This window comes from Pogoniulus pusillus, chromosome 5, assembly GCF_015220805.1.
Source record: "Pogoniulus pusillus isolate bPogPus1 chromosome 5, bPogPus1.pri, whole genome shotgun sequence".
Classification (NCBI taxonomy): domain Eukaryota; kingdom Metazoa; phylum Chordata; class Aves; order Piciformes; family Lybiidae; genus Pogoniulus; species Pogoniulus pusillus.
In genome coordinates, this window is record NC_087268.1 from 11,689,068 (window position 1) to 11,711,743 (window position 22,676).

A 22,676-nucleotide genomic window follows, 5' to 3' on the forward strand; every position below is an offset into this window, starting at 1 on the left:
CGGCCCGGCCCGCCCCAGCCCAGCCTCCGCCCCGCCCCGCCCCGCCCCGGCCGCGGCCCGCCGGTAGTGCGGCTGTGGTGCTCGTCATGGCGGCGGCCGCTCAGCTGCTCCGCGGCGCCGCCCGCTGCCCGCCCGCCCTCGCGCTGGCCGCCGTGGCGGGCCGGCGGGCGCTGGGCTCCGCGCCGCGGGAGGCGGCGGCCGGCCGCAGGGGGCGGCGGGCGGTGCTGGCAGCGGCGGGGGCGCTGGGTGGGCTGGGGCTGGGGCTATGGCAGTGGCAGCGGGCCGTGATGGCGGCGGCCGAGGAGGATGAGAAGGAGGAGGAGGAGCTGCGGCAGCGGTTCATGGCTCCCCCGGTGACCGGCTTGCGGGAGCTGCGGCGGCGGCGGCGGGAGCTGCGGAGCCGCATGGAGCTGCTCATCATGGAGACACAGGGGGAGGTGTGCCGCGCCCTTGCCGCGCTGGACCCCGGCGCCTCCTTCGCTGTTGACACCTGGGAGAGGAAGGAAGGTACGAGGGGTCTGCGAGGGGCGCCCTGAGCTCAGGCACCCTGGAGGTCGGCGGCAGCCCCGACGCAGGGTGACCCTGGTGTTGGCAGGTGGAGGCGGCATCAGCTGCGTGCTGCAGGACGGCGAGGTCTTCGAGAAGGCGGGCGTGAACGTGTCGGTCGTGTTCGGGCTCCTGTCCGAGGAGGCAGCGCGGCAGATGCGGAGCAGGGGCAAGTCTCTGAAAGCCAAGGACGGTAAGTGTCCGGCGGGGATGTGGTGTCGGGGACAGGGATGCGTTCACCTGGGTGTTCCCTTGCGGGGACTTGAAAGCAGAGCCTGGCCTTTGAATAGAACGTGAAGAAGGCCGAATCGGTGCTTTCGAGCCAGTAAGTCTGGCAGGTGGACTTTCTTACTCCTGAAACGCTGGGTGTCAGAGTGCCCTGCTTTAAGCAGTGTACTGTGAGTGTAGGTTGCTTAATAATGACAACGCCGTAGCTCAACACTGTGTACCAAAGAGGCAGAGAGAACCAAAAGACTTGAAGACTAAAGAGGATTCAGCCCACGTTTGTGTAGCAAAGGTTGATTGCGAGAACTGGGTGTGGTGAAAAGCTATAGCAGCCTTAAATTTTAAGTGCTCCTTATCTAACATGCTGTTGCATAATAGGACAAACACCAAAAGGAGCGTTTAGTTAGGGTGCAGAGAGGAGTGTGGATGAGAAGCACATTGCACATGAATAATTGTGGTGACCCACCATGAGGAATTTTCTTGTAGTGGAACAGTAGCTTGGAAACCAGGGAGAAGATAGTGATGTTCCTTAAATGAGAATAAATTACCCAAAAAACTGAACATCTTCGTGCATCTTTTTATCTAGGGAAGCTGCCTTTTTGCGCCATGGGTGTGAGCTCTGTTATCCATCCAAAGAACCCTCATGTTCCAACCATGCACTTCAACTACAGATACTTTGAGATTGAAGAAGCAGATGGTAAGAATTTCATTCTAGTGGAGCGCGTATGAATAGATGATTCTAGATGAATGAAGCAAGAATGCACAGCTAGGGTGAGAGGTAAAGAACTGGTCCAGGTTTGTTCTCAGGTGTGCAAAGAGTCAGTTGTGTAGCATTGCATCTCTGGGCCTTCATTTGTGCATTTGTAAAATCAGAGTGATGCATTCTTCTGATAAAGGGGTTTGTACTTTGCTTTTATGCAGAGTACATCAGGGGTTCCAGATATAAGTTAAAATGTAGGTTGTTTCAAGTATGTGTAAAATATATTCAAAGAGCCAATTCTGGAATTTACTAGAAGAAAGGTCTGTGAAGGACCAATAAGTGTTCTGGTCAGGTGGTACCTTTGTCTCAGAAGCTGGGCAGGACTTACTGTCAGAAACATCTTTCTCTAATTGCTTTGTGCCTTTTATCCCTGAGTTTCTGCAACTTTCTGCTGTCAGAAATGGGGGCTCCAAGCTAGGTGGTCTAACAGTGAGACCCCACCACTGCAAGCTAAGTGGTCTAACAGTGAGACCCCACCACTGTCTTGTGGCAGTGGATATACTTCCAAGAAAGAAGAAGAGAGTTTTCTTCCATTTTCTTTTTTTTTTTTTTCCTGGAGCATTATGGATCATTTTAGTCAGTTACTTCCCTGCATTTAATCATGATGTTCCCTTTCATGCAATAAAATGTTTCTGAATTCTTGAAGTTGCCACAAGATGCCAGCCTATCCTGTCATGGGTGTTAGGATCAGGGGCTTTAAATACTGTGCAGATGGTGTTTGCTGCTTTGAAATCTGTTGCAATGGTTTCTTGAGGTCATTGGTCATCACACTGTATCAAAGTCAGTGTTTTTGCTGATTGAGATTTAGGGACACCAATGAATAATCACAGAGTCAAAGAATTGTTTTGGTTGGAAAAGACCTCTAAGATTATCAAGTCCATCTGTCAACCTAACACTACTATGGCCATGAAACCATGTCCTAGAATGCTATGTCCACACATTTCTTGAACACCTCCAGGGACAGTGATGCCACCATTTCCCTGGGCAGCCTGTTCCAATGCCTCACCACTCTCACAGAAAATAAATTTTTCACAATATCCAGTCTAAACCTACCCTGGCACAGTTTCTGACCTCACATCCCTGCCACCTGGTATTGGGGAGAAGAGACTGACCCCCACCTCCAGCCTCCTTTCAGGGAGCTGTAGAGAGCAGTGAGGTCTCCTTTTAGTCTCCAGACTAGACAATCCCACCTCCCTCTAGCTGCTCCTAATAATACTTGTTTTCTAGAGACTTCACCAGCTTTGTTGTCCTCCTTTGGACACGCTCCAGCAACTCATGTCTTGTTTCATATTGTAAAGATAGTAGTTAGTTGTTGTGAACCACTACCAGCATACTGCTGTTTGGAAGTTCAAAAGGAAAAATGTTACTTTCTCCCATAGGAACTAAACAGTGGTGGTTTGGTGGTGGGACTGATCTCACTCCAACTTACTTGAATGAAGAGGATGCTGTGCATTTCCACAAGACTTTGAAAGAAGCCTGTGACAAGCATGACCTGAAGCTGTATCCCAAGTACAAGAAATGGTACGTGGGGAGACATGTGCTTGGGTTCATTCTGTGAGAGCAGAAGGCAACACTGGATGTTTCCAGTTAAATGTGCTCTAGGACCAGTAGGTTCTGCTGCTTTTTGAAAAGTATCAGCAAACCTTAATGAAAACTAGCACATGTGCACTAGGGCAAAACATAATTTGAGCCTATTTTTTTTTTACAAAGGCCTGAGTTTTTCAAATCAGAGAACTGACAACTAAGATCATAGCTCTATAGGTTAAATAAAAAATGAGCTGACTATGAGGTTTTTAAAGCACAAACTTCACTAGGCAACTTAATGGTAGCCTCTGATGTTAAACCAAGACTTCTGTTCCAAAGACTTGCACAAATTCTGCTTACAGCGAATTCATGGTAAATGTGCATGACGTTAGCCTGAGCTTGTGGGCCAGGGCTGAATATTCCACTCCAGTTTTTCTGCTTTCAGAGTGACCTTCATGACCTTTGGGGTTTTTTTTGCCAGGTAGCTAGAGGAGATATTCTTGATGTAGAAGCTTCATAGTTTTGATGGAGCTGTACTTTTTTTTTTCCAGTGACACACCCAGTGAGAGTTCAACAGCATATTAATCTAAAGATGCAAACCTTGAGCATTCTTCTTGAGCTGACTGATACAAGTAGTAAGATCCTTCACTGCTAGGAGGGGCTTGCTGCTCTGTGTCTGATAATTCTATCTGCTGCAGGCTGTGGTGTCCAGCAAGGAGGGGTTACCCTTTTGTAAGCTACCGGGTTTTACCTGTGGACAGAAGATAAAGTGGGTGTTGTAACTTGGGTGGCAACCACTTATTTGAGAAGCACAGCTTAGAGCTACAGTCTTGTTCTCTGTGGAGTTTTTTGCATGTTCAGAGTGTCTGCCTTAATGGTCAGGTTGTTTGCAGCCTAAGTGGGCTAGCAGGGGTTCAGAGAGAAGGACACTCATTCTTAGTCTGAGGGCAGCTCAGGAGAGGACTAATTGTATCCCATGGACAAAGGCAGTTTTCTCTGCATTGTTTGCTGTAAGAAGTACCTGTCTGGGACATGTGCTTCTCACTGCCAGAGCTTTTAGTAATTAGCATTGCCCCTTTTCCTACCTTTATCCAATATAAATGCTCTTACTACGTTCACCACTGTAGTGGTTCTGGGAGTTATGTGGCCCCACACACAATGAATTCACCCACTGTGTCCCTGATTTCGGTTTAGACTTTGGCCAGGTTTTGTATTTCTGGCTCAGCCTTTTTTCCTAACTCTTCCTGCTGCAGTTAAAAAAAACCCAGAAAGATGACTATCCCTTTATTTAGCTTAGGTTAGCTTTTACAGCTCCACATTGTCCTGCTATGGCCATGTCATTTTTATTGCTTGTGAACAGCAACTGTGGATGGATTAATATATATAAAAAAAAGGTCTCAAAGGAAGGCAAGGTTTCCTTGCTGTTGTGACAGGGCAAGAAGGAATGGATTAAAGCTGGAGGAGGGCAGATTTAAGGAACTAGCTGCCATCCCTGGAGATGTTAAAAAAAAGACTGGATAGGCACTTAGTGCCATGGTCTAGTTGACTGGACAAGGCTGGGTGATATGTTGGACTGGATGATCTTCCAACCTGGTTGATTCTGTGATTTAGACTGGCCAGGATAAACAAGGCTGTCAGCAACCTGGCTTACTCATTTAGAAGGTGCCCCTGTTCGTGGTGAAGGGGTTGGAACTGGATGATCTTTAAGGTCCAAATCTTCCAACCGAAACTATTCTGTGATTGATTCTGTGATGGTCTCTGCTTCTTCCTTTCTGTTTCCCCATGTAAAGACTTGCTTGCAGGGTATAGCTACCCAGGCAAGCAACCATAAGAAAGATAGGGTGTGGAGAGAATGAATCACTAACTTAGAGGAATTGCACATCTGCATACTCCCAGTAAATACAAAAGAGATTAATTGCCTCTGTTGTAGGACAAGGTGCACTTAATCCTTCATAAATGTGGACATAAGCCATGAAGAGTCACTGCTACAATGACTCCCACCTTCCAGGTTTAACTATTAAGTCTTTTTCCAGGCAATGCTTCTTCACTTTTGATTTTTCCTTAAGTGATAATGGCTTTCTTCTTTGGTCTTGGGCTTTTAGCTTCTTTTAGTTTTGATGAGGAAAAGCAGTTCTTTCACTAGAATGGCAAAAAAAGAGATTCTCTTACAAGTTTGAGTTCTTCTCAAAGTTGTACAAGCAGTGTGGTATCTACATATAATTTTGGCAGTGAAATCTAGAAAGAGCTCTGAGGGTGAAGTTTTGAGATCAAGTGTCCCTCTGTGTAGATAGAAGGTGTGGATTGGATCACTCCACATGGAAGCATCTGCCGTGGCATTTGATTGTTAGCTGTTCAGTGACTGTGTGGTGATGTGTAGCTTGGCAGGGACCATACCATCAGGGTTTTTGCCATAAGTGAAGGTGGGAGTGCTTTCTAGAGGGTGCTGGACCATCCTGGCTGGTGGCAGTCAGTGAAGCAGCAGTAGGCCTGGCACTGAAGGGACTGACTTGTCATCAGTGTTTTGCTAGCACTCTGTTGTGCCATGTAGCTGCTTGGAGTTCTGCTCATTTCTTTGAGTATTGTGGCCCGTGTTAATAACCCTCTGCTGCTGCTTCTAGGTGTGATGACTACTTCTTTATCAAACACCGTGGTGAGCGAAGGGGGATTGGAGGCATATTCTTTGATGACATGGACTCTCCCTCCAAGGAGGAAGTATTCCAGTTTGTGAAGAGCTGTGCCAAAGCTGTTGTGCCTTGTTATGTTCCCATTGTGAAAAAGCACTGCCGTGACTCCTTCACACCAGAGGAAAAGCTATGGCAGCAGCTTCGGAGAGGACGGTGAGTACTGAAGGAGCAAATGAATACAAGGGAGGTGGAATCAGATGGTTCTTAATGGTTGCAAGTTTGTGTCCTGTGGGCTAAGTTTGCATGAGTGCTCTAAGGCTCACAAGAGAATTTCAGTATTTTTATGCACAGAGCGAATCCAATGCTTGACTGCTGAAGAGGATGCAAAGGAGGTATTGGCATGCCCTCATCTGTATCTCCCACTCTTTCATGTTGCAGCAAGAGCAACTCCTATGAAATGCCATGGCTTCTCTCCAGCTGCTTCAAAAACCAAGAGAAGCTGCTGCTTTGTAAGGCAAAGGGTTGCATGTGCTCCCCTTGTCCTGAATTCTGCCCTTTCCTGCAGCCTCATGGTGTGGGATATAGGACTTGCCCTATGACATGAGGAGCTAAGGGTGAAGGAGTCATGCTTCCTATTCAGTAATGAAGCTAAACCCAAGAAAGTCATAACTGCACCCAAGAGTACTTTTAACTTCTTAATATATTTAGTTTGATTGTGGCATTGAAATGAGGAGGCAGTGAGCTCTGTAAAGGAATAAAGAGAGTTTTTGGGTTTTTGGCATGATGCAAAGTCACTGTAACCTGAAAGACTTTGGAGGGTTACTAAAGTGAACAACTGTTTCTGCAGCAAAAACTCAAGTATGCTGATAGATAGAGTTGTACTCCTTTCCCTGTATCCTGTGATTGTGTAAGCATATGGAGAAAATACAATAGAACCATAGGATTGTTTTGGTTGGAGAAGGCCTCTAAGACTGAGTCCAACCACCAACTTAAGACCATCATGGCCATTAAACATTGTCCCGAAGTCCCATATCCACATGTAGTGCATGTGCTTTGTGCAGAACTAGGGAGTCTTTTTTCAGTTTCTGCTTCTTCTGCACAGAAATCTGTGAGCATAGCATAGAGAGAGCATAAGCATTTGAGTTTAGATCACTGGCCTGCCTCAGTCACTCAGGCATAAGTGCTTCATTTGTTCCAGTGAGTGTTGGGCTTTCAGGAGCCAGCCTGTGGGCAGAATTTTGCAAGCCTCCTAAGGCTGTAAGGGGGAGTAGCTTCTTTTTAAGCTGCAGCTAGGACCAGCTTTTAAGGCCTGCTTATTTCCGTGGACCTGTTTTCAGGCTATTGGGCTAGGTAATGCTCTCTTGTTTCTGCAGATCAATAAGAGCTCCTCCCTTCCTGAACCTCTGTTAAGTACTAATACCTCAGTACTGGTTATTAAGATAATCCCTGCTTCAGAATTATCCTTGTTCCTGTGCTGGGGACAGAAAATCATTTTGGCACTTGAAAGTCCCAGCCTGCTTCTCTCCAGGTCTGCCAGTCTGCCAAGAGACAAAATCTTATTCTGACTTTCCTTTAAGGCTCTTTTTAATGTCTGGGATCACCACACAAAAGAGTACTAACATAACCAAGCTAAAGTTGTTGTTGAGCTTGCCAGCAGTGTTGAGACCTGGGAGAAGTGAGCTAATAATACTATGGAGAATGCTGTCCTTTGTATAGTTTGTCTGCTCTAGTCTGCTAGCTTAAGGTCATTACTTCTGTACTTTGTGGGGTGGAAAGGTCACACCTTCAGTTCTATACAGAGGATGCTGGATAACAGTTGGCTCCAGGACAGGGTTCATTTTGATACCCAACACAGCAGAAAGACAGCCTGGTTTTGTTTGATGTCTGCTAGTTGAGGATGACACAACCTTCTGGTAACCAACTTATTTTTCTGTTGCATCTCTTCACTCTCCATAGGTACGTAGAATTCAACTTGGTTTATGACAGAGGTACAAAGTTTGGCCTCCTGACACCAGGTTCTAGGATTGAAAGCATTCTTATGTCTCTGCCTCTGACTGCAAGGTAAGGTCATGGTTATATGGAGTTGCAGGTAGGCACTGTTCTTATTAAAATACTGTACAGGATTCAATCAAAGCCTATCATGGTGTCCAGTTTCTTAACAGAGATACTGGAAGGGCTAAATACATGCAGATGCTTCTCTGATGTACTACACTCACCCAGTTGCCTGTAATATGTGGTCTAGAGGTTTTCTGTCAAGAAGTGGTACTTTCTGTGCTTGGTACTTCTTGAGAGATTTCCCCTCCTTGCTCCATGAGCTTTTTGTTTAGTAGTGCTTTGAAACCATGTGAGCTTCTGGCAGTCCTGAGAAGGATGTTGCAAGGATTTCCACTGTACGTTTTATGAAAAAGTGCTTCTGTGTTTCCTACTTGAACCCAGTGACTTTCATTTGACTCTTCAGTGAGTAACCAGATTTGCTTCCTGTTGATTTTCTCCATTATAATTAATATTTTACAGACTTCTGGGTTTTTGTCTGTTTTCCAGGCTGGCAAGTCCTGCTTTTTTTAGTCTTTGTTCAGTAGCTGTTCCATACCTTTGCCACTTTCTCTAAGCTTAAGTTTTCTGTGCCCTTTCTGAACTGGGGATAAGGAGCAGATAGCATAAACTACATATGTGTATCCAAGATGCAGGTGTGCTGCTGACTTGTATGATGGTATCATGATATTTTAGTTCATTATTCCTTTCACAATCCTAAAATGCTGTTTGCTGGTTTTGACTGCTGCTAAGCATTGAGCTGGCTTTTTCACTGAATTACGATGCCAGGATATTTTCTGAGCAACAAAAGTTAACTCAGTCCCTTAATGTTTATGTTGGGGAGTTTCCCACCCTCCCCATGAATTTACCAGACTAACTCAGCTGGCTGGGAGTTAAGGAATGAAGCTATGTTTACAATGTGGCACAATTTACAAGCATATATACAGATATTTACAACTATATAAGTTGTAAATATACAAGTTAAATGTAATACAGAAATACCAAACACCTCCTGAACAGCAGAACCACCCAGGAGGGCTGTCAAACCAACTCCTCTCTTTCTCTCCACCATTCCCCCCTTATTTCAGAATCTCTTATGTGCAAGGGGTGAGATGTGGAAGCCATATAAGAAGTTAAAAGCAGAAAGATTAGTTGGAGTTATACAGGTCCAGGCAGAAGAATTAGCGAAGCAAACAGCAGCCAGAGGCTGACTGACTTGGTTTATGTTTCTTGGTTTTCTCTCCCTCAGCAGAACAAATGAGTGATAGAGATGTCACTGTTATTTTACTTTCACAGCCAATTATCTAATTTCATTAAAATATTCCAATTAGCTTCAAACTAGCACAATATGTAACTTTTTTTTTCTATGTACATCACTTTCAATCAACAGTGAATTTCATTTACTGTTTTATTGCTCAGTTGCTTGGCTTTTCTCAGATGCTTTCTTAGATTTTAACTGTTGTGCTTAATCCTGCAATATCAGCAAACTGTCTCATGTACTGTTTATGCCCCCTTTGTGATTGCTTTTATATATGCTGAGTAGCACAAACCAGATCATGAAGTTCATAATCTTAATTTGTGACTTCCATTATGAAAACTGTCCTTTGCCTGCTACCCATTAACCATGAAGGCAGTCCTGTTCTTGCCATATAGCTTCATCACTCTGCTGTTACTAGAAGTGTCCCTGACCTGGTGGTGTAGCATGCTCTCATATTTTAATTCCATTGCTGGGATGATGTAGTTTTGTTTTCCTTCAATGTAAATAGGTCACTTCACAGCATAAATGGGTCCTTCTTAGGGGAAAAAATCAAAGAAGTTAGTCCCATCCCTTTGTGGCTGCAAACACTTTTCTTACTCTGTCATGCCTCTTTTAATGGCCTTTTCAATAAAAAGTGGACTTTCATCACCTTTGTTTTTAAAACCAGTATTCAACAAGGACTTGTAGAGCTTCTAGTCCACATGGTGGAAGAACAGGTTCTGTGTCCTTACTGTCAAAATTGTTTGGGTTCCTTTTCTGCTCATCTTTGTAATACTTGTGTGTCACAAGAGACTGCTGCAATATCATTGCAAATAAATGGGTGGGCACTGGGAGGTAGAGGGCATTGTGGGGTAGGGGTCATTGCTGTTTGTTCTTCCAGCCTCTCTCAAAGTTTGGAAAAAGATGGAGCTAACATTTCTCCTGTCTATTTGGTTGATTATTTTTTTTTTACTGGATTTAATGATTTGTGGTCATATCTGTCACCTAATCCAAGACTGTCAGCTGTGGCTGGAGCTTTCTCAGAACAGGCGACTCAAGTCCAAACACATCCAGCTGGCAGTCTGAGTGAGCTTCTCCTCTCCCTGCAGGTGGGAGTACATGCACATACCCCCAGAGAGCTCAAAAGAAGCAGAAATCTTGGAGGTTCTGCGTAATCCCAAAGACTGGGTGCACTGACATGGATCATGAGCAAGACAGACTGCTGACACTGAGCCATTACGAAAGAACACGAATGCCTGCAAAACACCAGCTCGTTCAAACTGCTGTTGCATGGTGTTCTAATAGAGCTATTTATACTCTTACCTGGTGCCTTAATTGTTATTTACTTGCAACTTGTTATTACTTGCAGATATGTGAACTTGTTTAAGATTGATCAGCTAATGTTATTTCCCTATGTTGATTTTTGCCTTGTGAAGGACAGGCACTACCCTCACAGGACCACAGTGCATGCTTAAAAAGTTCCTCAGATCATTTGTTGGACTGCAAAATGGCAAACTACTGTGAAGTGTTCCCCCAGTGCAATGAGAGCATTATCTGTGCCTAAATAGCACTTCTTACCCTTACAAAATGTTGAGATGTTTTAGAAATGTTTTTTTAAAAGAATAAAGGGAATATTAAGATTCAAAATCATACCCAAACTCTGCTTTCAGGAAGCTGTGAAAAAGGTGGTACTTAATTACGTCTTTTGCTACTCTCTGCATTAACTTTAGTGGTGGGGAATGCTTTAAGATGTGCTACAGCAGTGTAACTGGGAGATTCTGAGTTGGGACCCCAGTCTCGCCTGATGAGAGTGGAGCCTGGCAGCTGGCAACTTCAGGGAGATGATCTTCCTGCACTGTGTGTCTCAGCTGGGATTAAGACAGGAAGGCAACCAGCTCTTTTGTCAAGAAGGCCAGGAGCAGATCAGACAGCTGTTGGGTTTTGCCCTAAGTTCCTCCAGATAGCATTTCACCCTTCTCCCTGTGCTAGGCTGAGCTTTCTTCAGCATGAACCTTGTTGACTGCCCCCTAAGGAAAAGACAAGGGAGAATCTCCTTCCTTGTCCCATGAAAATGCAAGACTGCCCATTTGTCCCAACAAAATAGCTGTCCTCATCGGGGAATGGAACCCCAGTCTCCTGGGTGACAGGCAGGACTACTACCCACTATACTAACAAGAAATAGATTGCATAGATTCCCTCCGTGACCTAGTACAATGCCATCTCTAACCAGTTTCTAGTGCATAAGAGCTAGTCACTTCCAAGGCCTGCACAGTGTGAGGTGGAGCCCTACCAAAACGGCTGCCCTTTGATCGCCAAAGCCAAGTTTCCCCTTGGGAGCTACCGAGTTTGCTTCTACGTTACATGACTTACTGTAAAATAAAGTACCAAAAAAGCAACAGTTAGCCGTATTCAAAAGACATGGCCCGTACGGGGATCGAACCCGCGACCTTGGCGTTATTAGCACCACGCTCTAACCAACTGAGCTAACCGGCCTGATGTGCAGGGTGTTTTTGAACACTCCCACAGCTCAGACGCTCCTGCAGGCCCACTGTGCTGGCACTAGAATTGGTGCAGTTGTTGGGACGTGCTCCGAGCCCACTCTTTTCGAGGACCGCTGCAGCGAGTCGCGGTAAGCAGCTGTGCAGAGCATCGTGGGCATTTACTGGGGTGACACGAATTGATAAAAGAAAGACTTTCCCACCTGGTGGAGTTCTGTTGGCTTACTTTGTTTTGGTTTGGTTTTTTTTTCACCTTTGTCCTTGATCCCATCTTCCGGTCTGCGGGTTGCGTTTACCGGTGCCAAGGAGCAACTCGACAGGACCACACACCGGCCACGCTTTTCCCCGTGCACTTCGTTCTGGAGCCGCTCCAAATCGTCTGCATGACTGCGACCGCGGTTCCGGCAGAAGAAGGAGGTGCAGAAGCGGTCCTCGGAGGGTAAAAAACATAAACCCTCTCCCCGTCGGGGAATCGAACCCCGGTCTCCCGCGTGACAGGCGGGGATACTCACCACTATACTAACGAGGAGTAGTGCAATGCCTTTTTTCAGTAGCCACACCTCAACAGCCGTCTACGAGGGGGCCGCAGACAAGGGATGAACTTAGCGGAGATGTGACATTTTCGTTCGGGCCCCAGCACACAGCACATGGTGTCCTGCCGCCAAATCAGCTCTCTGGCCTGGCCAGCAGAGCAGAGGAGGTGCCATGCCCGAAGCCTGGGGTGAGGCCTGGGCCTACGGCTGCTGGTGGTGAGCTCACTGCAGTGAACCTGGGGGTTCTCTGTGGAGTGGCAACAGCCGGTCTCAAGGAAGATGACCCACAAAAGGGAGACCAGGCTCATTTCCTAAATCTCTGATGAGCCCTGTTTTCTGTATATATGTGAACCCTTCCCCAGCTGGAAAGATGCATGTGAAATTCAAGGCATTACTTTAGAAAAGCACAGAAAATATGTTCATACTGGTGAGCCAAGGAAAGAGTTGGAGGAGGAGGAGGTCATCAAATTCGAAGCTCTTTGCTTCGCAAACTGTGTTAGTGCTGAGTTCCTCAGTTACCGTCTCCTTTGTAAGTACCATCATAAAATACATTAATAAAAGTAGCATATTAGACACCAAAAGAAGGGCAACAGCTGCAGAGAGAAGTGTCACAAATGCGCACAGATGTGTCCTGATACTGCAAGGACTTTCTCAAAACTAGGCAACTTTTAAAACAGGAAGGGAACAGAGAGAAAAATAAATTGTTGTTTTTTTTTTCTACAATCAAGTTCTGGGAAGGGAAGAAGTGGAAAGCCACTGTACCTTTCAAAGATGACAGCAGTTTCAAAAATCCCTGAGCCATGTCTTCCTTCAATACATTTTTATGACAAGCTCCATTTTCCAACCAATAAGGCTTGAATTGTTGAAAAACATCAAGGAGAGAATCTGTGCCACCTACAGCCCTGTTTCCATTTTCCCCTGCAAACCATACAGTCTTTACCATAGTACGCTAAGCTGACAATGGTAGCCGTTCATAACTTGATCTGTGTGCAGACAAGACACTGCTGTCTCACAATGGAGCCATTGCTGAGGATTTTGGGATAGACAATTAAGGAATATTTTCAGCATACAGTTTTAATCAGATGTCCTGAGCTTGCCTGAATCCTCAACAACATTTAAGAAATCACAGAATCACAAAATTAACCAGCTTGGAAAAGACCTCTAGGATCATTAAGTCCAACCTATCACCTAACACTTCTAATGAACTAAACCATGGCACTAAGTGCCTCATCCAGCCTCTGGGATGATGACTTCACCACCTCCCCAGGGAGCCCATTCCAATGGGCAATGACTCTTTCCATGAAGACTTTCTCCCTAACATCCAGCCTGAAGCTGCCCTGGCACAGTTTGAGACTGTGTCCTCTTGTTCTGTCACCGAGTGCCTGGGAGAAGAGACCAACCCACACCTGCCTGCAAGCTCCTTTCAGGTAGTTGTAGATGGCAATGAGGTCTCCCCGAGCCTCCTCTTCTCCAGGCTGAACAACCCCAGCTCCCTCAGCCGCTCCTCACAAGGCTGTGCTCCAGCCCCCTCACCAGCCTTGTTGCCCTTTGCTGGACAGTGAGCCATGACTGTTGATAAATGATGGAGAGTGACTTAGTGAGCTCATCTGCCAGCTCTCTCATCACCCTAGGATGGATCCCATCTTGTCCCATAGACTTGCGAGGATCCAAGAGACTCAACAAGTCCCTGTCTACTTCCTCCTGGATTAGAGGGAGGCTGCTCTGCTTCCTGACCCCACCTACCAGCTGAGGAGACAGCTGTCCTGAGTACAATCTGCCTTGCTATTGAAAATTGAGGCAAAGAAAGTAGTAAGCACCTCTGCCTTTTCCTCATCTCTAGTCACTACTTCCCCCTTCGTGTCCAATAAAGAGTGGAGGTTTTCCTCACCCCTCTTTTTGTCTTCTTATCATTCACAGCAGTGGCCAGTCTAACTGAGCTTTTGCCTCTCTAATTTTCTTCCTACATGACCTAGCAACATCCTTAAAGCCATAAAGTGATTTTCCCTCTTAAAAATGGTCAAACAAACAAAAAAATACCCCAACCCCAAATAAAAATCCCGCACAAACCAAAATGACACTCACAAGCTTAAAAACTACTTAGGTAACTGTGGTCAGCAGGAGCAGGGAGGTCATTCTGCCCCTGTACAATGCACTGGTTAGACCACACCTTGAGTATTGTGTTCAGTTCTGGGCCCCCCAGTTTAGGAAGGACATTGAGATGCTTGAGCATGTCCAGAGAAGGGCGACGAGGCTGGTGAGAGGCCTTGAGCACAGCCCTACGAGGAGAGGCTGAGGGAGCTGGGATTGGTTAGCCTGGAGAAGAGGAGGCTCAGGGGAGACCTTATTGCTGTCTACAACTACCTGAGGGGAGGTTGTGGCCAGGAGGAGGTTGCTCTCTTCTCTCAGGTGGCCAGCACCGGAATGAGAGGACACAGCCTCAGGCTGTGCCAGGCGAAATTTAGGCTGGAGGTGAGGAGAAAGTTCTTCACTGAGAGAGTCATTGGACACTGGAATGGGCTGCCCGGGGAGGTGGTGGAGTCGCCGTCCCTGGAGCTGTTCAAGGCAGGATTGGACGTGGCACTTGGTGCCATGGTCTAGCCTTGAGCTCTGTGGTAAAGGGTTGGACTTGATGATCTGTGAGGTCTCTTCCAACCTTGGTGATACTGTGACACTGTGATAATGACAGACTTAAACTAAGTCCTATTTGTTAGCCCTTAAATTAAAACTTAAAAGACTTGGCCTGACTTTCCCAAATAATTAGAGGAATTTAAGTACATAAAAATCCCAAGCAAAATAGTAGCCTTTTCCCCTTAACACTGAGACAGACAAGGTTGCCTGCCTTTTTGGGAACCAGAATAAGTCCTGGACTTACTGTTAAGTTTCTCTAGCCTCTCAGTTTTGCACTAAACCTAGATAACACCTGAGGGCTGTGCACTGATAAAAAGATTGTAGAATGCACAAAGCTGAAGTTAATACTCTAGGTTATGACAAGCAGAACTGTTTGCTTTGCAGACCACAGGCTGTATATTATAATTAGATTTTTTTTATGGAGGAAGAAACTACAGATTTTCAAAGCCAAGTGAAGTGTGCTGATTGTTAACAGTTTTGCCTCCTCCACTTAGGAGCCAGTTTGCAGTGACTGCTTTAGAGGATCCAGAAAATTGCTAGTCAGAATCAGATAGTGTGAGAAAGAACGCTGAGTATATTGCTGAGTTTCATATTTATATCTTAAATTATTAGGGTTTTGGGGGGGGAGGTTTTTTTTTGTTGGTTTTTTTTTTGGTATTTAAAGGAAAACTGATTACACAGGGCCAACTTTGTGGCACAATCTGAAAAACACTTCTACTAAGTCTCAAACATCATTTTCCCCCCTAGAGTTTGTAGCCTTCAGCAACCTGACTGAGGTTAAGCTGCCTTCCTAGCCAGAGAAAAAGCAGTGTGCCTTGGAAGAAGTATTTTGAAGTTCAGAATGCAGTAAGCCACCCATCAAATCATGGCCATGTCCTTCATGTATTGCCAGAGAGTAGTATCAGTATTGGAAGTGACCTACAGGAAAGCTGGGGGAAGGACTTTTTAAAAGGGCATATAGGGATAGGACTGGGGGCAATGGTTTTAAACTAGTGCAGGGTAGATTTAGGTTGGACATTAGGGGGAAGTTCTTTATAATGAGAGTGGTGAAATACTGGAACAGGTTGCCCAGAGATGTGGTTGAGGACCCATTGATGAAGGGAAAAGTATAAAACCAAGGAATATTGGTAAAGGGCCCCTTAAGTTTCACAAATACAGGGTCCCAAAGACCAGATGCCCATTCCGATAAAGGAGTAAGAAAATGTTTGTAGCAATTAACTGAACAGTTATAATATGTAACCATAAATGTTAAGCTTTGCAAAGGCATTTGTAACCATTAGTTGGACACTTGCAATATGCCACTTTGAAAGTCAAGGTTTGCATTTTTTTTTGACCGAAGAAGGCAGGAATAGCTGTTATAAAGAGGAACCAGAACAAACTAATGAAGCAAATAAAGGAAGCCAGCTGCAAAACTGGACCAAAGGTGAAAAGAAACCTGTGAGGAAGGCCACTGGCCTTCATCTCAGATGACCATCAGAAGAGCATTGGAGGGCAGAACTGGAGTGGAGAATAGGAGGACACCTATATTAATGAATATTCTAAGAAATAATTGTAATAACCTTACCTTTTATCATGAGTATGTATGCTTTTGTAACATAAATAGCGTCTTGTGCCAGCGTAGGGTGTGCAGGTTAGGTGCAGTGACCCCCCTGTACCTAGTGCTGTAATAAATATACCTCCTTCGTAACTCCCTGGAGTTGCGGGGTCAATTTTCCATAAGTCACCATCCCTGTAGACATCCAAGGTCAACCTTAGTAGGGCTCTGAGCAACCTGAGCTCGTTGGAGATGTTCCTGCTGACTGCAGGGAGGTTGTACAGGACGATCTTCAAAGGTTCCTTCCAACTTGATGCATTCTATGATTCAATAGTCGACAGGTTGCTGGGTTGGGGTGGGGGGTGTGTGTGTTCCAGTTTAGCCCCACCATTCCATGAATCAGGACTCAGTTCAAACATCATTTTCAAACTCAGAAGGAATTAAGCCTGGCAGATAGCAAGAGCTCAGCTCAGTGCACTTTGCAACCCAGAGTACCTTGATCACGTCAGTGCGGCAGATCTCCCTGAGGCCACTTGCCCTATCCGCCATTTGCTTCATGTGCTTTTCCACCCTCTGGACTGCTGCATGCCAGGATGTTCACAGCTCGCTCCTCGTTAGTATAGTGGTGAGTATCCCCGCCTGTCACGCGGGAGACCGGGGTTCGATTCCCCGACGGGGAGTCAACGCTGCCATTTTGCAAACCTAGTGCCGTCGTTATTTTTTTCCTCACCGGTTTTCTGGTAGAACCTCCCTGCCAGTGCTAAGGCTGGATGGGTGCAACTGTAAAATGTTATTGTGGGTGCACCAGTGGCGCCGGGCGTTGAGTAGCCGTGATCGTATAGTGGTCAGTACTCTGCGTTGTGGCCGCAGCAACCTCGGTTCGAATCCGAGTCACGGCAGGAGTTTATTTTATTGTAATTCCACACAGCACCTCACCCCCACAACTACTGGCTTCTGCCCCGGGCGGTGCTCGTGAGCATTTTAGCAGAGACAGTGCTAAATTGCTCCTTCCCAGTGGGTGCAACGCATGAGAAGGGGGTGTTAGACCGAGGTTGTAGTGCAGTCTACAGTGCTCTGCCCTGTTTGTTGCTGCAGGTCTTTGCTTCTTAGTGCTCCCGGAACACGTGAACTACAAAGGGCACTTTCTGGCAGGACACTCTGGGGGAATAACGTGTACGATGTCTTAAAAAAGACCAAACCAAAACTAACAAACAGGAGAAAATAAAAAGAAACACTTCCTGGCCCGTACGGGGATCGAACCCGCGACCTTGGCGTTATTAGCACCACGCTCTAACCAACTGAGCTAACCGGCCCTGTGTAGGTGCATTTTCACTGCATCATTCAGCAGCCTATCAGTGGCTTCGCGTGATGTCACATATGTATTGCTACATCACATCCCTCCCCTGTCCCTGTGCCCAGCTGTGGTGACTTGAGACAGGATAAGAATGTGCTAGCTGCAGGGTGGCACCATGTCTGCTGCACAAATAGGGAAGGTGGAACAGGATGACGATCGTGCAACTTGTAAAAGGCGGGAAACCAAAGTACACTCAAAAGCAGTAGTCGTGGCCGAGTGGTTAAGGCGATGGACTAGAAATCCATTGGGGTCACCCCGCGCAGGTTCGAATCCTGCCGACTACGGTTATTTCTTTTCGTGATCCCGAATATCCTTCTGCTGGTGCTCCTGCTGCCCTCACAGGTTTGGGGGGCTGTTTTGTTTTCCTCCTCCTTGTTCTTACATTGTAAAAGGTTTTGCCGCTAATAAAAAAGGAGATGAAAGAACGTTGAAGTGCTTACTGGCAGTTGCAGCTCACAGTAGGCGCCCCTAACGGCAGTTGTCCCACCAGTAGGGAAGGGCTAACGGCAGGAACTGGGTGCCCCCGTAGTGTTCCCGCCTTTTTGGGCAGGGTGAGGCGGGGCCTGCGGCGGCTCTCACGGCGCCGTGGCTTAGTTGGTTAAAGCGCCTGTCTAGTAAACAGGAGATCCTGGGTTCGAATCCCAGCGGTGCCTGCGTCGTTAATGGGGTCTTCACCTACTTGTTTTGAAGGATCCTGACCTCGGCTAAAATATCCGCTCCTGCAGCAGCTACAGGACTCTAGCCAGGCTCTCTTGGCAGGACCGCTTTTTAATGTATCCTCACTTTTATCAGTTTCTCCCACTAGACAACACCTCCACCTCAGGAAACATTGTCGGCTCGTCAGGACAAACTCGCAGCAGCAGCTTTTCAGCTTAATTTGCATACTAGCTGAACCATAATGCACTGGATGTGACTCCACAAGGACCACTTTATACTCTTAGAGCTTTCTTCTGTGCTTCTCTTCCACTACAGGAAGCAGCACTGCTGAGCTGTGTTTATCAACAAAATGGAAGCTGTGAGTGGCTGGGTATAACTAAGCAGACCAGAAAACAAAAGAGTGGGATAAAAAAAGAGCGCTTGGCCCGTACGGGGATCGAACCCGCGACCTTGGCGTTATTAGCACCACGCTCTAACCAACTGAGCTAACCGGCCACTCTGCAGTGTCCTTTCACAACGCCACTAGGACATTGTGATGGCTTGAGTGCTGATGTCAGCACGTAAAAGATCAGACGCATACGTATGAGAGCACTACACGTGTCCACTACGCAGCTTCCTCCTCCGCCTGCCGCAGTACCCAAACAACAGCTCCTTTGTGCTCACGCGCCCGCTTTTATCGTGAAATCATAGACTAAGTCAGTGCTGGAAGGGACCACAGGATCATCCAGTTCCAACCCCCCTGCCATGGGCAGGGACACTTCATACTGGATCAGGATGTCTAGAACCTCAAAAACGGCATTGAGAAGCAGAAACAAAAAGTAACCACTTGTCAGGAGTGGGATTCGAACCCACGCCTCCAGGGGAGACTGCGACCTGAACGCAGCGCCTTAGACCGCTCGGCCATCCTGACTGTTGGTGGGATGTCTCAGTCGGCCCAATTCGGCTGTGCCACGGCACTAGTCCACCAGTGCCCCCACACTTCCTGACCCTACATCTCGCCCGTCCTACGAACAGCACTGCGCACATACGCGGGAGAGGAAGCGCTTCGCGTAAGGACAGCAGAGGCTTACGGCAGAGTAAGCTACTGTGGCAGGACAAGGGCTAAGGAAGGACAATGGCGTTGGGGCAACATCTGCCCCAGGTGGAGGTAGGCAACACAAAGTATTTTAGTATTCCTATTTTATGGAGTTCTGTTTTCCAGAAAACCAGTGTAACAAGGCAGATGAACAGGATGTTGCTGCTACTCAAACTGAGATTCTTGTTAAAGTGCCTGACTTGCAGAGCCTTCCTTGGATCCCAAGGAATAAGATTCTCAAGGAAGACTCGAGCTGCTCGACACTTCCACCATGGTTGAATTTATAGACATAGGCACACAAAAAACACAAATTACTTTCCTCTGCCCCAAATTGTGGCTCTGTGCAATACACTGGAATAATTCCACACCTTTGCTTCCACATCATACCAAGGCAGGTAAAAAAAGACTGACAGCTGTACCATAGTCCACGAGGACACTGTTGTACTAACAGGAACCACTGATTTTCAAATAGATCTCTCCTTTCCACAAGAGGGCACCAAATTGTCTGATTCCATGGGGGAGAATGGAAAAGTTGCCCTGCTTTCGCAAGGCAGTTAGACTTGATCTCCAGAGGTCACTTCCAACCCCTACCATTCCGTGATTCTATGATCATACAACAGTAGTCTCTTCTCCCTAGTATCACATAGCAAGAGAGCAAAATGGCCTGAAATTGTGCTGGAGAGGTTTGTATTTGGTATTAGGGAAAATTTCTTTCCTGCAAGAGTGGTCAGGCATTGGAACAGGCTGCCCAGGGAGGTGGTGGAGTCAGCATCCTTGGAGGCATTCAAGAAAGGTGTGGACATGGTACTTTGGGACATAGTTTAATGGCCATGGTGGTCTTAGGGTAACAGACTTGATTATCTTGGAGGTCTTTAACTGAAACAAGTCTACATTTATATGAACCAACATCTAGTTTCATATCAGCACTCTTAGCTTATCATGCCCTACCACTGAGCAGTAGAAACTCTTCCACAGCACATTAAGGTCTTTGAACTTGTGCAAGCTGTGCCAAATCCCAGAGAAATAGTGTAATCAATAGACAAGCACACAATGTTAGGGGTTGGAAGAGACCTCAAATGATCATCTATTCCAACTCCCCTGCCAGAACAGGATCAGCTAGATGGGTCACATAGGAACATGTTCAGGCATGTTTTGAGCATCTCCAGAGGAGACTCTACAACCTTTCTGGATAGCCACTTTGTGTTTTGTCACCCCCACCATGAAAATTTTCCTTTATGTTCACATGGAACCTCCTGTGCTCCAGCTCACACCCATTGGTCCTTGTCCTGTGACTGAACATCACTGAGAAAAGCCTGGTTCTGTCCTCCTGACACTTGCCTTTCACATATTTATAAACATTAATGAGGTCACCCCTCAGTCTCCAAGCTAGAGGCCCATCTGCCTCAGCCTTTCCTCACAAGGGAGATGTCCATTCCATCATCTTTGTGGCTCTATGCCAGACTCTTTCAAGCAGTTCCCTATCCTTGTACTAAGTGGCCCAGAACTGGACACAGTATGCCAAGCAAAATAGAGGGAGGAGAACTTCTCCCAACATACTAACCACAGTCCTTCTAATACACCCCAGGATACCACTAGCCTTCTTAGCCACAAGGATATATAGCTGGCTCATGGTCACCCTTCTATCCACCAGGACCTCTGGGTCCCTCTCCTCTGCACTGCTCTCCAACAGATCAGTCCCCAGCTTATACCAGTCCACAGGGTTGTTCTTAGCCAGATGCTACACTTGTCTTTGTTGTATTTCATTAAATTTCCCCCCACCTAATTCTTCAGCCTGTCTAGGTCCCACAGAGATGTTGAGGTGCTGGAACATGTCCAGAGAAGGGCAACAAAACTGGTGAGAGGCCTGGAACACAAACCCTATGAGGAGACGCTGAAAGAGCTGGGGGTTGTTTAGCCTGGAGGAGGCTCAGGGGTGACCTCACTGCTGTCTACAACTACCTGAAGGGAGGTTGTAGCCAGGTAGGGGTTGGCCTCTTCTCCCAGACAACCAGCAACAGAACAAGGGGACACAGTCTCAAGTTGTGCCAGGGAAAGTATAGGCTGGATGTCAGGAGGAAGTTCTTCCCAGAGAGAGTGATTGCCATTGGAATGGGCTGCCCAGGGAGATGGTGGAGTCACTGTCCGTGGAGATGTTCAAAAAAAGCCTGGCTGAGGCACTTAGTGCCATGGTCTAGTTGACTGGATAGGGCTGGGGGATAGGTTGGACTGGATGATCTTGGAGGTCTCTTGATTCTATGATTCTATAGCCTTCAGGTGTGTCAGTCACTCCTGCCATTTGCTGACAGTGCTGTCAGCTCCCACAAAGCAGAGTGGGATGGAAGCAGGGAAGATGCACTACCAGTTAAACAAAAAATGCCTGGAACACTCACCTGCACATACCATTTCTGGTAGGAGACAAAGTACTAACCATTAATCAGGACTTGCAGCTCATTTACTGTTAAAAAAAATGGAGCATCTTCTAAGGACAAATGGCCTAAATATTCAAGAGTTTGCACCAAGGCAACTTTACATTAACACTCAGAAAATAGAACAATCAGGAATTCAGTTTTTGTTTCATTGGAACATAACAGAAATCTACTTCCCTTCTTGAATAAATGCCTCAAGTAGTGTAGATAAATGCTTCTTCAATTAAGACATAAAAAGTTCTCTTAAGGAACAAAAGAAGGGAAGTGAACTATTCCTCCTTCCTTAATTTTGTTAAGAAGTTATTTTGTAATCAATACATTCTACAGTTTACAGTCTTCCTATAGCACAGTACTCATTTTTTTTTGCATCCTTCATGCCTGCTCAACCTCTGAACCTTCCTACCTGTTCTGGTTTGTATTTGCCACCCATAAATCAGAAATTTACCCCCAAGAGTAAATTTCTTACTAAGAATTTTGGAAGTCAAATTAAGTTGTATTTACAAAAGTAGACTAAATCTAAAAGCATAAAAGGCAATAAACATGTACAAGGTATATTTACAATTGTACAAGGGGTATTGTGCTATATTTTATCTCTTTCTCTCTCCTCCTCTGCACAGTAATACACTCTCCTGGACACAAAGGACCCAGAGGGCTGTATTACAGCTTCTGTTTCTACCTGCTTCCCTGTACCCTTTGCAAATCCAATCAAGGATATCAGGCAGGCAATATGCAAGGTGACAGGCAGGGTAGAGAAGCTAGAAACAAGTAGGAGGCAGAGAGAGATAAAGAAGCCTGTGCTGCAAAATAAAAGATATTCAGTGGTCTTATGGAAGGAGATAAACTTACCTTGCATTTTTCTGTGTCTGATCCCTAAAACTGTTTAGACTCAAAATTCCTCTGGAAAATTAGGCACAGCCTTAGAACTGTAACACTACTTCATGCTCCTCTCTTTTGTTTTGCTTATGCCTGTGCTTTTTCTGTTCCAAAGAGGAAGGTTTTCTATCCAAAAAGCACAAATAGGAAA

At 46.1% G+C, this 22,676-nt stretch overlaps 1 protein-coding gene and 9 non-coding genes across 10 annotated transcripts; 5 read left to right on the forward strand and 5 right to left on the reverse strand.

Moving 5' to 3' along the window:
• Positions 1–86: 86 nt before the first annotated feature.
• Positions 87–10,594, forward strand: CPOX (coproporphyrinogen oxidase). Its single transcript, XM_064143215.1, has 7 exons — positions 87–507; positions 596–739; positions 1,358–1,468; positions 2,911–3,052; positions 5,674–5,892; positions 7,636–7,740; positions 10,057–10,594. Exons 1-7 carry the CDS (start codon positions 87–89, stop codon positions 10,142–10,144), a joined length of 1,230 nt encoding a protein of 409 aa, XP_063999285.1. The 3' UTR covers positions 10,145–10,594.
• A 772-nt stretch (positions 10,595–11,366) lies between these two features.
• Positions 11,367–11,440, reverse strand: TRNAI-AAU (transfer RNA isoleucine (anticodon AAU)). The gene has a single exon. It is a non-coding gene; the product is annotated as a tRNA-Ile (tRNA).
• A 462-nt stretch (positions 11,441–11,902) lies between these two features.
• On the reverse strand, positions 11,903–11,974 carry TRNAD-GUC (transfer RNA aspartic acid (anticodon GUC)). Its single transcript has one exon. It is a non-coding gene; the product is annotated as a tRNA-Asp (tRNA).
• A 4,774-nt stretch (positions 11,975–16,748) lies between these two features.
• Positions 16,749–16,820, forward strand: TRNAD-GUC (transfer RNA aspartic acid (anticodon GUC)). The gene has a single exon. It is a non-coding gene; the product is annotated as a tRNA-Asp (tRNA).
• A 147-nt stretch (positions 16,821–16,967) lies between these two features.
• TRNAH-GUG (transfer RNA histidin (anticodon GUG)) lies at positions 16,968–17,039 on the forward strand. The gene has a single exon. It is a non-coding gene; the product is annotated as a tRNA-His (tRNA).
• A 340-nt stretch (positions 17,040–17,379) lies between these two features.
• TRNAI-AAU (transfer RNA isoleucine (anticodon AAU)) lies at positions 17,380–17,453 on the reverse strand. The gene has a single exon. It is a non-coding gene; the product is annotated as a tRNA-Ile (tRNA).
• Positions 17,454–17,696: 243 nt separating this feature from the next.
• TRNAS-AGA (transfer RNA serine (anticodon AGA)) lies at positions 17,697–17,778 on the forward strand. The gene has a single exon. It is a non-coding gene; the product is annotated as a tRNA-Ser (tRNA).
• A 295-nt stretch (positions 17,779–18,073) lies between these two features.
• Positions 18,074–18,147, forward strand: TRNAT-AGU (transfer RNA threonine (anticodon AGU)). Its single transcript has one exon. It is a non-coding gene; the product is annotated as a tRNA-Thr (tRNA).
• Positions 18,148–18,572: 425 nt separating this feature from the next.
• On the reverse strand, positions 18,573–18,646 carry TRNAI-AAU (transfer RNA isoleucine (anticodon AAU)). The gene has a single exon. It is a non-coding gene; the product is annotated as a tRNA-Ile (tRNA).
• A 332-nt stretch (positions 18,647–18,978) lies between these two features.
• On the reverse strand, positions 18,979–19,061 carry TRNAL-CAG (transfer RNA leucine (anticodon CAG)). Its single transcript has one exon. It is a non-coding gene; the product is annotated as a tRNA-Leu (tRNA).
• Positions 19,062–22,676: the final 3,615 nt, after the last annotated feature.

What these genes read in the sequence shown, in the direction of transcription:
- CPOX (XM_064143215.1), top strand. Translation starts at nt 87, where the DNA reads ATGGCGGCGGCCGCTCAGCTGCTCCGCGGCGCCGCCCGCTGCCCGCCC. An exon ending in CAGCAGCTTCGGAGAGGACG is followed by an intron (nt 5,893 to 7,635) that starts GTGAGTACTGAA and finishes CACTCTCCATAG; the next exon opens with GTACGTAGAATTCAACTTGG. An exon ending in TCTCTGCCTCTGACTGCAAG is followed by an intron (nt 7,741 to 10,056) that starts GTAAGGTCATGG and finishes CTCTCCCTGCAG; the next exon opens with GTGGGAGTACATGCACATAC.